The sequence below is a fragment of the Talpa europaea genome (assembly GCF_964194135.1).
Source record: "Talpa europaea genome assembly, chromosome: 6".
Taxonomy (NCBI): Eukaryota; Metazoa; Chordata; class Mammalia; order Eulipotyphla; family Talpidae; genus Talpa; species Talpa europaea.
The window spans coordinates 40,170,647-40,187,418 of record NC_140072.1 but is presented as its reverse complement, the minus strand read 5'-3'; the positions used below and the strand labels follow the sequence as shown (position 1 = coordinate 40,187,418).

Below are 16,772 nucleotides of genomic sequence, written 5' to 3'. Positions count from 1 at the left end.
TAAAAGCACAACAGCAAATCTCATATTATCATAATTGCAAGAAAGATCTGAAAGAAGCAAGTGGTATAAGGCTGCCCTACTTGAGTCTGTTTTGCAAACAGGAGGATAGGGAATGGGAAGCTATAACAGTAAGAGCCTTAAAAAGATGTTTCAAAAACTGGCATATCATGATCTAGATGAGGGGCCTCCACTTTTTTTCTTTTTGCCTAATTTCAATTCTCATGAGGGAAGTGTGAATTAGACCAAGGGTCAGAGCTTCTTCTTCCAATTGTGGGGCTCCATATCCGCCATGGGTTGTAGGGTTGCCCCAAGTCATCAGCTGGACTGGAGGTGGAAGGAGCATGAGGAGTAGAGCTGTTTTCTGTGCCCATGAGGCCAATACCTGTCAGCGTGTTTGCTGGAGTGGTGAAAGGAAGGGCACTGTTGAGGTTGCTGGACCAAATTGAGTTGCTGAATGGAGTGGTGGACCACAAGCCGCTGGTGTTGCCAAGAATTGACTGACAAAACAGAAAATGTACACCATGGAGCATTAAGACTGAGACAGGCAGTTAGCAAAGTGGTAAAGGATATGCTAAGAGTGCAGGCTAGGCCACAGATTTCTTTTACTTAATTTATTGTAAAGCAAATGTTTAATACATAGAGTCAGCCCAGAGTCTGAGCAGATGGTTCTGATGAATTCTAAAGCAGAAACAAAAGCTATCATCAGTGGGTCAAATCCGGTCCTGCTTGTTTTTGCAAATAAGTTTTACTGGAACACACCCATACCCATTTGTTTACATATCGTCTGTGGCTACTTACATAATATTATGGCAGAGATGAATATTTGGAACTGAAACAGATATGGCCTGCAAAGCCTAACCCACTCCTGTTTTAAAGAATGGTTAAGATGCTTTTAAAACTGAAGTCGGAATCATAGCAAGTGAAGATAAACTTTAGAATCTATGAAGTTAAAATATCTACCATTAAGCCTTGCTTGACTAATAGGTTTTCCCGAGTATAAAGTAGTAATCATAGTAGGATCATATTTTTCTGCCATAATTTTGCAAAAGCTAAAACTTCTAATTATTTTTCTTGGAAATACTTGTAGGGAGAGGCTCAAGTTGGCTAGATAGGAATAACCTGAACTTACCTCCTTCCATGGACTCAACAAATCTATAATTATAGGTGGACAAATTTCCTTTGAAATAAGGAGTCAGGATTATGTTCCAAACAAATAAACAAGACAAAATCCCAGAAAAAGACCTTAAAGAAAAAGACACTAACTACCTGATGAAAAGCTGAAAGCAATGGTTATAAAGTTTCTCACTGAACTTTGGAAAAGACTGGATGAACATAGCGAGAACTTCAACAAAAAGAGAGAAAACATCACAACCTACCAAACAGAAGTTACAGAGCTGAAAAATAAAATAGGAGCTGAAAAATACACTAAAGGGGTTCAACAGCAGGTTGGATGAAGCAGAAGAGTGGTTAAGTGAGCAAGAGGACAAATAGAATTCATCCAGACAGAGCAGGAAAATGAAAAAATCAACGAAGATACTGTAAGAGATCTTTGGGACAATATCAAGACTAATAATAATAAAGAAGTTATAATTGATACCACAGAAATAAAAAAGATCACAAGACTAATATGGACAATTGCATGCAAGCAAATTGCGCAACCTAGAAGATAGTGATGAATTCCTAGAATCATACAACCTACTAAGAATGAATAAGGAAGAAAATAGATGTTCTAAATAGGTCATTCACTAGTAAGGAGAAATGGTAATCAAAGCGTCTCCCCTGGTAGTGCAGGAGGTTGAGCACCACGCTGTGAAGCTGTCCACGGCCTCTGCAGCACCGGTTCAATCCCAGCTGGCCGGCGAGTCCCACATGGCGCGACAGACCTCTCCTGTCATGTTCACTGCTCCCCTCAGCAGTGTATTTCGTCAGTCTGCCTGTTCTGTTCCCTGCTCTGTCTCTGGTGAATCCTCTTACCCTCCCGCACATCTGGCCTGTACCCCGGTTCTTGTATAAATAAATAAATAAATCGTAAAAAAAATACTTTGGAAAAAAAACCCCCCAAAAAACAAAACATCTCCCCAAACAAAAGTGTAGGACCAGAGAGCTTCACTGGTGGATTCTGTCACACATTCTAAGAAGATTTAATATCTATCCTTCTGAAACTTTTCCAAAAATTGAAGAGGAGGGAATGCTTTCTAACATATTTTATGATTTAGACCCTGATACTAAAACCGGACAAGACCATCACACGAAAGAAACACACTGATATTAAAGATGAACATAAATGCCAAAATCGTCAACAAAATATTAGCATACTGAATTCACCAGTACATCAAAAGGGCCATACATCATGACAAGTGGGATTTCCTGCAGGATGCAGGGGTGGACCAACATCTGTTATGCAATGTGAGCATATGATGATCTCAAGAGATGCAGGAAAAGCATCTGACAAAATTCTGTATCCATTCATAACAAAAACTGTTCGCAAAAGACAGGTAAATATTGCGTACTTTCAATCATATGTGGAATATAAAAATAAAACAAAACAAAAGCAAACCAGATACAGAGCAGACTGGTGGTTACCAGAAGGAAAGGGAGTTGGAGATGATGAAAAGGGGGGTCAAAGGGGGTCAACTGCACAATGATGGGTAGAAACTGGAAATCTGGTGGAGAACAGGCTATATATACAGATGTTGAATTTTAATATTGTACACCTGAAACTTACATAATGTTATAAACAAAATGTTTCCCCAGTTAAAAAGAGAATATTTTTTTTTTTTTGGGAGTATGATCCTTGCAGAAAACATCACCCAAAAAGCAAATGCACATAAATAAAAGCTCAAGCTCAGAAATAAAACTCAGCTCCTTAGCAGCCTGCTTCTGGGAACCTGCATTAAGTAGATAGTACAGGCCAACTTCGCTGTCAGGCTCTGGTCATGGTAGAACCTAAGCCGACAGTTAACAGCTGTGGTTTGATGTACAGGTGAGGAACAGGCGGCTAGGAGACTAGGAGAGGATTTGGAGACCAACGACTAGGAGATTTGGAGACCAATGACTAGGAGAGGATTTGGAGACCAACCCCACAGTTGCTCAACTGTTCTCCCTATAATTCCTTGGCTCTAATGGCTCTGAGGACTACTGAACCATTTTGGCAAAATATGAAGGCCCAAAATAGAGACAATAAAATGATTAAATCCACCTCTTCCAGACTGCCACGTGTTGTTCATAACTGTGTCAGTGCCATTCAAGTGACAGTGATGCAGTAATGACCAATGGTGAGCGGGCAAGGCCCAGGCCCCGGATACTTACTGTGGCTGTGTGGGTTGGGGAACTGGAACTGGCTGGCCAGGAAGGGCTGGGGTCCGTCACTGGGGAGTCCCAAAGGTATGAAGGGCCACTACTAAACTCGTTCCAGCTCCTCTGTGAGGCCTGATTGCACGATCGAGGTAACCCCAGTTTACTGAAAACTTCTGAAAGTAAGGAAGCAACCATCAAATCTGTATTTTATTTTACCATGCTCACCTAGGATAAGGTGAATTCACTCAAATCCTACCATGGTTTACTTGGAAACTTCACACCCACTTCATCAGCTCCCACCACACTCCTGGAGGCCACTCCCCAGAACTCAAGTTCATAGCACATGATCTGAACAGTTGATCCATACCCATCACTGGATGATATCAAATGCAAACATCCCCCAACTTTAACATTATGATCACAGTTAATGAAAGGTTCACATTGCTGCCTCTAGTTCTGGATAGCAAAGAAAAAATAAGGAGCCCCAGCACAGCCAGGAGCCATATTTCAGACACAGAAGCCTTCCTTAAACTCTTAAGTAAGTGCTGAGAACACACACAGCATCCAGGCTGTCTCACTGCACCTCTGGCTTGCGGGGGTGTCCTGGTGGGGGGGAAAGCGGAGAAGATGGAGAGGAGACCCTTCGAGAGCAGTATTAGCAAATTACTGGAACCTGGGCTAGCTTCCTATCACAAGCGTTATGTCCTGTGCTCTATAAATACCATAAGTCTGCATTAACTCAGTGCATATTGCTGGGCTCGTTTTTTGCTGTCTTTGCCCATCCTGCCTTATCAAGTGAATTATATTCTGTTAGCCCTGACTCCTCATGAGCCACATCTGCACATACGAGTCCTTTGGAAGTAGCACATTTCTCTATACACAAAGCTCTTCTCCTCCTCCATCTGCAGGCTGATTGGTTTACAGGTCCATGTTAAACACTCACCGCCAGTTAGGTTAAAAGAATTTCCAAAGGCCGAGAATGAATTGAGGGGTGTGAAGTCGGGGCTGCTGGGGTTGCTGACGGGACTCCACAAACCCGAGCTGAATATTACAAGAGGAAAATGCAACACACAAAAATGTATGATGGTTAGTGGAAACGGATCCATTACATGTAGCTTCACAGACAGGAGACGCTGCTTCCAATGGGGGCACTCAAACATTATGAACGCAGACACAAGGAAGAGCTGAAAACCAGCTTCTCTACCACAGAGGAGGCCAGCACAGAGGCTTGTGAAGCTCCTGCCACCTGGTTTAAACAAGTGTTTTACAGAGAAAACATGTTTTTTTCCTCATGTTTACTTTTTGGTAATGGAAGATTTATTAAAAAAAAACCTTAAATGCGGGCTCATTTCCTTTTAGTGTAAGGTAGATGAAATTTGGCCTTTACGTACAGTCTTATTATTGTTGTTAATATTACTTGTTGGAAAGTAAACCAAGGCACTGCCACATGTCCACTGAGTTAATCTGGGTTAAGAAAGTGGCATGTTTAGTAATTTACAATATATTGTCCTTCCTTTCAAATACATTTTTGTTCTATTTCTAGTCATCAGGTCACATCCTTCCTTACAACAGACTCTGATAACAGAGAGGGATGAGAATAGATAAAAATGCAGCATATGTCTCCCTGTGCATCTCCATCCCTCTCAGGGAAGGCACTGGGGGAAGCACAGCATATGGGTTTGCTCCTTCCACTCAATAGACAGGAGTTTTTTTGAGGTACTTGAGCACTTATGACAAATGCCTACTTGTCCTCGAGGGGAAAAAGCATTACAGCACATCTGTGGACAGAAGGTACTAACGGACTCAAGAATCTTTTCTATCTTTCTGTTGGTCAAGAAAGGTTTCGGTACCTGTCTGAGCCATCGCTGTCAACAGGAGTGTGTGAAATGCCAAGGCTGCTGGAAAAATCTGTTTTGTTTGAAGAAACTTTAGCAAAGCCATTCCCACCTGTAACAATGGACTGAATCAATCAAAGGCAAATCAGGCCAAGGGAAATTCCACTCTGCCTGACACTCATGTGTGACAGGTCTTTTGATGCCAAGCTACTCACCTGGGCTCTTGTCGTACCCAGCTGTGACTGCAGCAAAAGTGGGGTTGCCATTCTTGCCAGGGAGTGAGGCTGCTTTTGTCAATTTGTGTTTGCTTCCATTTGGCTGCTTTGCTTTAGGATCACTTGAAGGAAGGAAAGAAGGGAGAACACATTCCTCGTCAGCACTGACCACCATGGAGGTCTGTCCAGGGCACTTGTCTCTGGGGGGAGGGGAAGGGTTCTGCAGGACCGAGTCCATGCAGGGCCTTCACTGGACCTGGAATAGCCTAGGGCAGTTCAGAGAGCACAGCCTAGTCTCATGTAAATGCTTTAGAACTTAAGACTGTGTAGTCAGATGGAATACAGAGGGGGTTGGGGAAAGGGTAAGAAAACACAAGGTCACTAGGAAAGAGTCAAGAGAAGGGACCCCAATTTGGCAACTAAAATAGGATGCAATCTAATTGTAGAGACTAACACTAGAGAGGGAGCCATGAGGATGAGGAGCAAGGACATGGACACACTGCCAGGCTCCTGTGTGTGATGGATCTGGACCTGGTTCTTGGAAAGTCTGCTTCCCCATCAAGGCAGGGTAAGGGACTCACTCTGGTGAGGGCCCCAAACAGGAGAGTCTCCCCATCTCAGTGGTTACTACCTCTTTTGACAACAGTTAAAGGCCAGCAGGTCTGCTGTGGGTTTTGGCTCGATGCTTCCTCAGGTGAAAGCAGGGATGTGAGAGCACCTAACTGGTGCTGGCTGGGGGCACGAAATGTGGCGATACCTGCACAGTGCTGAGACGGTGTTGACACACGGCAGGAACTCGACATGTGGTCATAGCTACCACTGAGTTCACCGTGCCACTAAAGCAGTGAACACAAGGGTGGCTTGGTGCCTCCAGTGAGGAATGCTAGTAGAGGTGCCCTGGCTGCCTGTCAGGAGGCTGCTGACCTGTGCCCATGGCACCCACTGTGGCACCCACGCAGCAGCAGCAGCCTGTTAACTGCTAAGCTAAACAAGACCAGGTGAAAACCCATTTCCTCAACTCACAGGACATCTGTAAGATCCTCATTTCATGTCTACTATGCTTATTGCCTCTGGGATGAGAACACAATTGTCCTAAGCTAACTGAGGCATTTCCACTCCCCAGAAGATAAAAACTCATGGCTGGGGACTGGGTGCTGCTGGATTGGGCGTGGGTGTGACAGCAGGGGAGTGGCCTCAGGGAAAGAGCAGGCCAATAATGTGGTAGGTGTGAGGGGAGACAGGACAGCAGTCTGTGGCCAGCGATTATTTCCATTTAGCGAGTGAGCCTACCTGCTGGAAGTGCTGTTGACAATACTGCTGTAGCTGCTCCGGGACGCGAACGGGCAAGGTGCAGCAGGGGGAGATGGAGAGGCAGGTGTTGGTGAGGTCTGGCGTTGTTTTAAGAAAATGTCTGCGTTGAGGGTTTGCAGAGAAAGTTTATAAAGACTATCGGTAGCTGGAAATAAAAAATAAAAGATCTCATTAATAGGATATTTTGACTTCTTACACTTCAAAATCAGTTCCTTTGGATGTAGAACTCCAATTATGTAGAACTCGAGTACTACTACAAAGAAAATTAAAGCTTCCATATGTGCTCTCTTGAAAGGTTTGAAAGGATAAAAAGGAAGCTGCATCTTTTATTATGGGGCTTTCCTGGAATCACCCATGTGACCCAGCTCTCTGCAGCATTCCCTATTTTCCCTGTCTTCAAGGATGGACTTGGTTCTCCTCCTTCTCCCACCCCAGCCGGGAGGAGCTTTTTCTTGTCTTTCAGGGATGGGCGGGGGAAGTCATTGCTTGGGACCTGCTTCCACACAGCTCCCACCTGTGGCAGGTACAGAGCCTGGGTGACACCCCCCCCCCCAGTTCCACTATGACACCCTTGCATGATGTGGTGCTACTTCTGGTCCCCGTTTTACAAGGACAAGCATCTAGTAGATTAGTGCTACTCTCTAGGGTAATGTTTACACAGCTGCTTTAAAAATTAAAAGAAGAAAAAAAATGCCACTGTAATCATATTGATTCTGAGATCACTAAATTTTACCAGAAGTAGTTCACTGGTGTGCACATCTATTGTGTGTACCTCAGTGATGTTCCAGCTACTGTGATGCAAAGGAAGAGATGTCTGTGGCCTCTGGGAGTTCAGTCTCCCTGGGCTATGGTCTGTGAAGCTGCCCAATTATCCTGGTACAACTGTCCAGCCCCGTCATTCTGGTTTCTCAGCCCCACTCAGCCTGGTGCATTTCCACCCAGGCCTCACCTTGGCTGGCCCTTCATGACCTTTGCAAGCTTTGTCTACGAGGAGGGTCTGCTCTGTTCCTATTTCCCGTGAGAAGTCTGGTTCCATTACTTCCAGAACCAAAGCCTGCTCTGCATAGTGACTCTTCTTCCCTTGCCATTCTCTCTAGCATCAGTTGCTTCTTCTCAAATCCCCAGGGCTCAGGGCCTAGACAAGGTTACATGTTCCTTGGCTGTGCTAAGTCCCCAGCTATAGAATCGCCAAAGCACTCTTCTCTATGAAGCCCCGACTATCTATTCCCTATCTTCAGTGCCACCTGTACCAACCCATGAATTCTCTCTAATCTTCCTGAATGGTGCTAGCACCTCAACCATCATTGTCTCATTCTTGCCCCTATGGGGGTGTAATTGCTTCCTTGTCTGCTGTTTGTTGATCTGATACTGTGCTCAGGGTCCATCTCTAGTGTTGTCTCCTATAGGAGGCTGCCTCAAATCTCTCCCCTCCTCTGCCCTTCCTGGAAGCCCCCTCAGTACAATGTGCCCATCTGACACTGTCAGGTCAGGGTCCTGACCCTTCCCTAGCCATCTTCTCTGACTGCTGTCCCCCTCCTCCCAAAGTGGTCTGTCCCCCCCTTGAGTTGCCCACATTTGGAACAGGCCATGCTCTGCCTTGTGTGTCCTCGAGCACCCAAGGTGCTGTCCTGGGGGAGGTACTGCTCCTGCAGGCAGCTCTCCTTTCAGCAGAACATGATTCATTGAAAAAAGTGATGGAATAAAATTGGGAAGGTTAAGATAAGCTAGAAAAGTACCTTGTGGAAAAATGCTTGAAGTAAGAAAAGAAAATGGGGGGATGGGAGGAGGCAGCCAAAAGATAGCACAGAGAATGTGCAATTAGAGAAGTTTTTGATTCAAGGGAGTGTCTCCTCTGTGGCTTTCTGTTTGCATTGCCTTTTAATAATCCTTTGCATTTATCTTTTTGAATTATGAAATTTTCTCAGGAGAAAGTAGGAGAATTTTCTCATCAACTCTTACGGGGTGTGGCTCCATGCAAGGAGGGGAGCTTCTTGGGATGAAGAGATCTTTACACACAGGTTGCTTGACTGGTCTAGAGTGGGATAATGCTATTTCCTTTGGTAGTGATACCTGCTTAATGGAAAACTGTCCCAGTCACAAAGCAATTAGCCAAGGACCAATGGCGAGGCAAAACCTCAGAAGGAATCTAAACTTTCAGTCTGGGCACAGGGACTACTCTGGGACTCACTCAAGACTTCTCGAAGGAGTGACCCTGGATCACATCTCATCCCAGGCAAAAAACAGTTAAAATGTACCAGAAAGTCTCACAGCAAGTAGAGGTTAAAGGTTTTAACACAGAGAGCTTCTCTTTCTAGTTTGCATTTATGCAGGTGAAAATGTAGAAGGTGCCATGTTTAGTGCACGCCTCACCTGAATTTCCAAGTTCTTTGCCCTCATTTCAACTTACTTACAATCACCCACTCATCATTTAAATCCCCTTCACCTCAAACAATTTTGTTGCTGAACCCTGATTTTTCCCTTTGGTACAAGCAGGCCAAATGTAAGTTTTCTCTAATACTGCAGTGAATACAAACAAATCCATCCTAAGTGTGGACTTCTCTTAACAGCAAGTTCTTATACTTTGTCCCTTCCTTCTGTTTGCTCTCCGTGGTCTTCTCTTCCAGGCCCTAAGTATATAGATGGTGAAGACTCTATCAATAGACTGCTATTGTCATGATTTAGTGTAGGCAAATCTGAGCAACAAGGTGATGAAGTTAATGAGAAAAATAATAATACCTTCACAGTGACTCTTTATGTAAAAGATGCTGATAAAATTAAGAGAAAACTGAATTTTTAAAAAAATGATTACACTGCAAATATGTAAGGAACCAGTCAGGTAAAGGGTTACTGACTTAGTTTGTTCATAAAGAAACAATTCTTTGGATGAGTCATCACTCCAAACAGATCTTGCTACTTTGTCCACTGGGCAGAGGTGTCCTTGCATACCAGCCCTCTGGGAAAAAAGTTCAGATGTGAACTGTCTGCTGATTTCTTGGGTGTAAACACACCCACTATGGCCAATTAAACTATAAGAGTTTAACAACTGCAGACTATTTAACAATGAGCTTTTGTTGGCTGGGACAACAAATCACAGATACTGCGTTTCCTGGTAGAGCAATACACCCCTGCAGAGTTTTCATGCTGGAGTGGGTGAGGAATGGGGGTGAGCAGAGCACTGTGATTTCTAATCATCATACTTACAGCTGCCGGGTTTGTGAACTGGCACAGAGTCCCACTCCGGAGGTGGAGAGTCTTTTTCACCCTCTGAGCTACTGGTGTTGCCTAGTTCTTGACTATTTGGGAGGAATTTTGCCAGCGCAGGTGGCCTACTATCCACTAATTTATTTGTACCTGCACAAAAGTCAGAAAAAAAGTTATTACAGGAGGAGAGTTCTTTCAGTTCTATTTCAATGACCCTTCTAATGAGCATGAGAATACAACTCTAGTCTTTTACAGAACTAGTAAGTACTAATTTATAACTTCTGGTAACTCATAACTAACAACTATTAATATAATGAGTCACAGAGGTATCTCTATGATCAAAATGAAAATACCTTTTGTTTTCTGGGAATTTCGTGATTTGGATCCACTCGTCAATGCAGTTGGAAGAGGAATCTTGGTTGGGAGATTTCTACGTTGTTTACTTTCCAGTGGGGAAGTATATGTTAGCTCTAAAGAACTGAAAGACAATCAGGGATGGTCAATTCAAATTTATATCTTTGTTTTGGACAGAGAATAAAAGTGATTGATTACATTACAATTCAATTGCATGTTCTACTAATTTGACTTCCTGAGGCATTATCTACCCATAGTCCTAACTTAAAAATGGCTGCATTTCAAACACTTTTTTTTTTTTTAAAAAGATTTATTTATTTATTTATACAAGCACTGGGTACAGTCAGAAGCGCGGGAGGGTGAGAGAACCCACCAGAGCCAGAGCGGGGGAACAGAACAGGCAGACTGATGAAATACCCTGCTGAGGGGAGCAGCGGGTGCGGCAGGAGAGGTCTGCTTGCCATGTGGGACCCTCGCTGGAGGCTGGGGATAGAACAGGGCTTCGCTGCTGAGGCTGCGGGCACCTTTGCAGCCCAGCGCTCAACCGCTGCACCACCAGGGGAGGCCCTGCTTTTCAAACACTTTTAAGACTGTTCAGGAGACACTAAGCACTAGCAGATTTATCCTTTGCTAATGTGAATGCTGACGATAAATTGAGGTCCATTACTTAATGTGTGATGGGTCAGAGCACCTACCTCAGGTAATGTACATAAAACATTTACTTTAGAACAAACTTGCCATTTGGGGGCTGCTAAGTGCAAAGTAATTTTGTTTGTGTGTGAGGCTCTCCTACCATTTAGAATACTAATGGGAGTCTTGAATACCGGGATTCAGAAAGGACTCAGACTTATAAACTCAGAGATTCTGCTATTCAAAAGCTTGAATACATTTTTCCTTATAGAAACTATGAAATGAGCCAAGGCTGAGTTCCTAGGTTACTCACAAACCCCACTGAGTCACTGGAAAGTAGCAGTGGGGTTATCTGCCTGAAATAGAGTGTATTATCTGCCTGAAGTCTAAGGTGAATGGGGTGTGATGAATTTTCCTTTTTATTCTTGAACGCAGGTTTATTCCTAGCAAAAATTTAAATATACTCTTTATTTATTTACTTGCTTTCTAAAAGATTTAGTGGTAAGTATAACAAAATAAACATGTGTGAACAGGACAATTAAATGGCTCTGTCAGCCAAGGCAAAAAGGGAGGCATGATGGGTTATTAATGTCCACCGGGATCAAGTCATGGGATGGAGCAGTCCTATGGCAGGATCTAAGTTAACATGGTCCAAGGGCATTTCTGGGGAAGGCTGACACAGATGAGAGCCTAGTGGCCCTTAAAGGAATTCTGCCAAAAGTTTTTAATGATCTCCACTGTGTCTCTGGTGATAGCTGTGTGCTCTCAGCACAGGGCAGAGCTGTAACTTGTTTTTCATCAATAATATTAGACAATTCACTGGCTGAGATGTTATAAAATTAATGTATCTCTGACATTTTCCATCTTAGTGTATACTTTCTATCCCCAACCTTCAGGTGACTTCAACACACCACTCTGGTCTCCCCTTGGCCCCATATTTCAGGTTCTCTATGTACTACATGATCTTCCTTTGTTTCCACACCAAGTTTTCACCTCTAGAAGGCAGTCAATTTCTGCTAGGTTCTTGGACAGTCAACAATACGAATTCACATAAGATTTCAAAGGTCAGAATGACTTAAACATTCCAGATGCAATGCTTCCACCTCTATCCAAGAGAATCAGTTGACAGGACAATACATAAAGCATGATTTCATAAACAAATAAATATTTAACAGAGACTATAAACATAAATATATCAAAGGTCATTTTTCATTCTTGTTTCTCTATACTTCATAAATTTTCTAGAATAAATAGGTATTATATTTGGAATTAGTAATAGAGCTATCAAAAATCCAAAGGGTCTTGGTTAACTCAAATTAGTAGAACTGTAGGCTGGATAACAAATTAACATGAAAAAAAGCCACTTTATGGATGAGACTTAAATGCTACAGCTTTATAAATCTTCTGTCTTCCTTCTACTTAGAGTGACAGGGTTACTTAAAAACTCCACTTTTTTTTTTAGAAAATAAGAGGCTCCCATGACACAGACACCCAGAGTCTGGTGGTGGTGGTAGCGGTGGTGGAGATGGGTGGGTGAGTGTTATTTTTAAGTAAGTCATTTATAATTGTGGGAGGCTGGAGCTATTTATACAAAGCTTAATTTGGTGCCATGTAAAATTAATTGTTTTTAAAGAAAGAAGTGCTAGACAACTATTTGCTTTTGCTTTCCTAAATTAAGCCAGATGATCTCTACCAAGAAACCTTTTTTTAAGACTTCTGAAAAAAAAAATGGATGAGAATCTTTTTAATTTAAGTGACTCTTTCTAAAAGGGAAGCAGAGTAAAGTAGTTGAGATGCCAGCTTTATTTGTGCTCATGTAGAAAGGATATAGGTGCCTGTCTGGAGAAGAGGAGAGGCAGAGAGCTGAGGGCAAGATTGGGCTCTTCCAATGCTGGGGAGTCTGGAGGACAGAATGTGAAACTCACAGCTCTGAACTGAGTAATACTATTTCAACAGATTATTAGAAAGAGTGCAATTATTTTATCAAACTTTTTTTGCTTACTTTAGATTATTACATTTAAATTGTGTAAACATGTAAAAAATGTTGGTTAATAAATAGAAAACAAAAGGATCGTCCTGATATCCTAAATCACAGATCATGCCAAAGTCCTTATATTATCTGAGGTCTAACTCTCACTCACCCCTGGCATCTCTGATCTAAAAATAGCCTTTGGGGGTCTACTGGCTCTTTTCTGTAGTGCTGAAGCTGAAAAAATGGACAGGACAGATCTCTGTCAGTGTGGTCTCATGCTCTATACTCCCAGGATATGATTTCTTTTGAAGTCAACACTTGGGAGGATGATAAGATGAGGCATAACAGGCAAAGACTATATCTGAGGCAACCCTCTGTCTGGCCTTATCACATTTAAGGGAGAATGGGTTTAGTATTTAAGTACTTGAGACTTTTGGCTGAGAGATGACATACATTCTAACAATGGTATGTTTAAAGACTAATTTTTGCTAAAGTAAGTATGAGTTAAGTCCACAGATGTTATTATTATTAGAAGATCTGCTTTTTAGCTGATACATAAAATAAAAACTTATTCCTAACCAAATAATGTTTCCAAAAGAAAATGATTATATATTTTTATTAATGATAGCTCTTTTTAGAAAATGTGCCTCCTTCAGATATGTGGAATCTCATAGTAATACATTGAAAGTACTTTTTACTAGGTGATAGGAATTTCAGGTAGCACTAATGTTAGAAGTAGGAGCAATTTTACCTGAATGACAGTGCAAGAAGACCTTTACTATCATAACTTGGTATAGGGAATGGTTTTATTTAGAAAGGCCACCTTCTGATTTTTATTAAAAAGACCATATTTGATGTACTTATGAATTCTGACTTTCAATACTTCGATCAAGTTCTGATAAAACAAGATCAGTGAGTTTAAAGAGATTAGATTAAGGAGATTAGAAGACTTAGGTTGCATATAGATTTTAGTAGGTACAAACAACAATTTAGAGCACAACACTAAAACTGTCTTCTGATAATGATTTGTCTCTTAACTATACACATCAAGAGAACAGGAGTTATCATTCTAATTGTCTCCGAATTGGGTGTTAGAGAACTGGCCACTCTAGATTTTGATTTATCAGAAAGTTCTTACAAAGTTAGTGGCACTTAAGTGTAGTCTTAGGACCTTTTCTAGACCAAATCTGCTAATAGCTACATTATTCATGAAAAAAAATTACAACACAACAGAAGTCAGTAGAAGAGGGATGCGGGGCAGGATTAACACGTATTATTTGTTTTAAAAATACTATGTCTTATGTATTGACCTCAGGTATCAGGGCTAATAAACAATGTAGATTTGGTGCCAGCCACCTAAAGAATGGTTTTGCTAAGATAATTCTTACAATTTTAATTTTTAAATTTATGATAAAAATTACAGCATGACTATTCTGACAAGATTTCTACATATGGAAAACTTAAGAGTTTTTCATAATTGGGACTTTTTACCCTCATTAGCTTTAAAATAATCTGATGAATTATCTAGGTTTGAAAAAAGGCTTAGAAAAATCATTCCTAGTCACTAGTTACTAGACAAGTATTATTCTTATCCTGGGGGCCAGAATATTACCACTAATAGTGGCTCAGGTTGAATTCTCACATGAGAAAGTCAACTGTGTTTGACATTTCTTCTAGCTGGACTAGATAATTTTCAACAAATGGTGAGATTGGGTCAAACTAATAATATGAACAAAAGAGTAAGTCTTATGTGTACATACCCCATTACTAATCACTGCCATACACTATGTTATTTTATAAGTTCAGGGACAAGGTTAAATTTTACTACAGAAATCACTAATTTAGCTTTTGTTTCTAAGAACTGACTGCCCCTTTCTGAGTTAAGCCTTAGATTGATAGGGCCTCCCCGGTGGTGCAGCGGGTTGAGTGCCGCACTGTGAAGCTGTCCGCAGCCTCTACAGCGCAGGTTCGATTCCCAGCTGGCCAGGGAGATTCCCACATGGCGTGGCAGACCTCTTTTGTCACGCCTGCTGCTCCCCTCAGCAGTGCTTTTGGTCCGTCTGCCTGTTTTGTTCTCCACTTTGTCTGTGGTGAATCTTCTCACCTTCCCGCGCTTCTGGCCTGTACCCCAGCTATCGTATAAATAAAAAAATAAATCTTTTTTAAAAAAAAATCTAAGGATAGATTCTAAGTTAATGGTATTTATAGAACTCAATTATTATTCCCAGAATCAAAGTAAGAACAGACCTTTCATAAATCTAAGGCCAAGTCTAATGATGACAAACTATGCTTATTTTATTAATTTATATACCTACTTGCTTTGAATTCCTGGGCCAATGCCACAAGAAGGCAAATAATGGCTTCCACGCTGATGGCCATTTTATATAATGAATTAGGAAGGGAACTATGAATAATGCTAAAGCTAAAGTTAGTTCATTAGATTTCAGGTTTAATGAAAGTATGAGACAAACAGGTATTAATCGAAGAGTTCAACCCATTTATTTACTTGGGGAAACACTCAGCAGCAAACTTTCCCTGTGGGGCCCATGAGAATCCTGTTCCATAGGGACTGGAATGGAGTGTTACGGTAGAACTGTTAGATAGGTCCTATCTGCCCTGAGCATTTTTTTTTTTAGATAAGAACAAATTCTTCCAAGTTTTATAGCGCAGAATTCTAGATTCCAACTCAACTCTGGGTTAGTGAGCAGATTTAGAAATCTTTTTGAGAAAAGTTACACTTTATCTTGGCTTAACCATCAAAGTCATCTTTGTGCAGAAATGGAAAGGTGCTCCTCCTGGTAATGAATTACCAACCTAAAATCTCCTTTTAAGTTTTCATAAGTTGTTAACTCTGCCTTTTACATGTCTGACACCAGAAGCATACGGATGTCCCTATTCAATGGCAGGAACCTTAGACATTAGAAAAAACCCATTAGGAATGTAATGCAGTACAAGGCTTTCTTGCAAAAACTTCCCCTAAAAACCAACCAACTGAATAAAAACATTACTTAGTTTTCAACAGTAACTTCTTTTATACACCTTATTTAACTGTACTCATTATTTTTCTCACCTGGATTTCACATCTGTTGGGATTTCTTTCTTAACATTTAAGAGTTTTTTGCTTTTATGCTTCACTTGAGACATTTCATTTTCATGTTTTTCAGGCATGGCTTGTTTTCCCTTTTGTTTTTCTGTATCCTGTAAAAATGTACATGTAGTTGCTGAGAAGGATAAATAAAAATGACTGATATAATTCTATTTGAAGGTAGAGATACAAAACTGAAGATATTAGCACAAAACCAAAGATATACACATGTATGTATAACAGTGTTTTTTTTCTTCAATGTAACTATTGTGGTTCTGTCAATTTTTCAGTCTTTGATTTATTATAATCATCTTTTGGTGAACCTAAGGTATGAAGGATGTCATTGTAATTTATATTCATATCCTGACTGGGGTAGTGACAGTGGCAGAGCTAAATTGGTAGCTTCATTTTAAAATACTGGGTTGTGGAATATTACTCAGCATTCAAAAAAGATAAACACATGCAATTTGCAGCAACATGGATGGCACTGGAAGGGATCATGCTCAGCGAAATAAGCCAAAAAGAAAAAGAAAAATACCGGATGGTCTCACTCATAGCAGGAATCTAGAAAACTTAAATAAGGGACCAGGAAAATGAATATAAGAAAGTGAAAATCAAAATCAACAAAAAACTATGAACCAGAGACACTTTTTGGGGGGTGGGGGGTGGGAGGGGAAGGATTGGGGTCAGAATGGGGCGTTTGCAATTGTATGGGGGAATATAAAAATAAAATTTAATATTAAAAAAAAAATAAAATACTGGGTTGCAAAACCTTGCCTTTAGTTACAAGAAAATTTCAGCCAGAGCTACAATATAAAGCTAAACACTCTGGTAATGTTTCTAATTCTGAGTACAAGGAAAATCCACAGCAA

At 41.2% G+C, this 16,772-nt stretch overlaps 1 protein-coding gene across 1 annotated transcript in view; it reads right to left on the bottom strand.

Annotated features, from left to right (window-relative positions):
* Positions 1 to 212: 212 nt before the first annotated feature.
* TMEM131 (transmembrane protein 131) overlaps positions 213 to 16,772 on the bottom strand; it is a gene marked incomplete at both ends in the record, with an annotated part of 137,563 nt that continues 121,003 nt past the window's right edge. The window contains 9 exons of the mRNA XM_084235665.1: positions 213 to 497; positions 3,310 to 3,470; positions 4,241 to 4,338; positions 5,148 to 5,244; positions 5,348 to 5,469; positions 6,638 to 6,803; positions 9,860 to 10,009; positions 10,213 to 10,337; positions 15,886 to 16,013. Coding sequence (XP_084091791.1) covers positions 213 to 497; positions 3,310 to 3,470; positions 4,241 to 4,338; positions 5,148 to 5,244; positions 5,348 to 5,469; positions 6,638 to 6,803; positions 9,860 to 10,009; positions 10,213 to 10,337; positions 15,886 to 16,013 — 1,332 coding nt within the window. The remainder of the gene's footprint in view (positions 498 to 3,309; positions 3,471 to 4,240; positions 4,339 to 5,147; positions 5,245 to 5,347; positions 5,470 to 6,637; positions 6,804 to 9,859; positions 10,010 to 10,212; positions 10,338 to 15,885; positions 16,014 to 16,772) is intronic.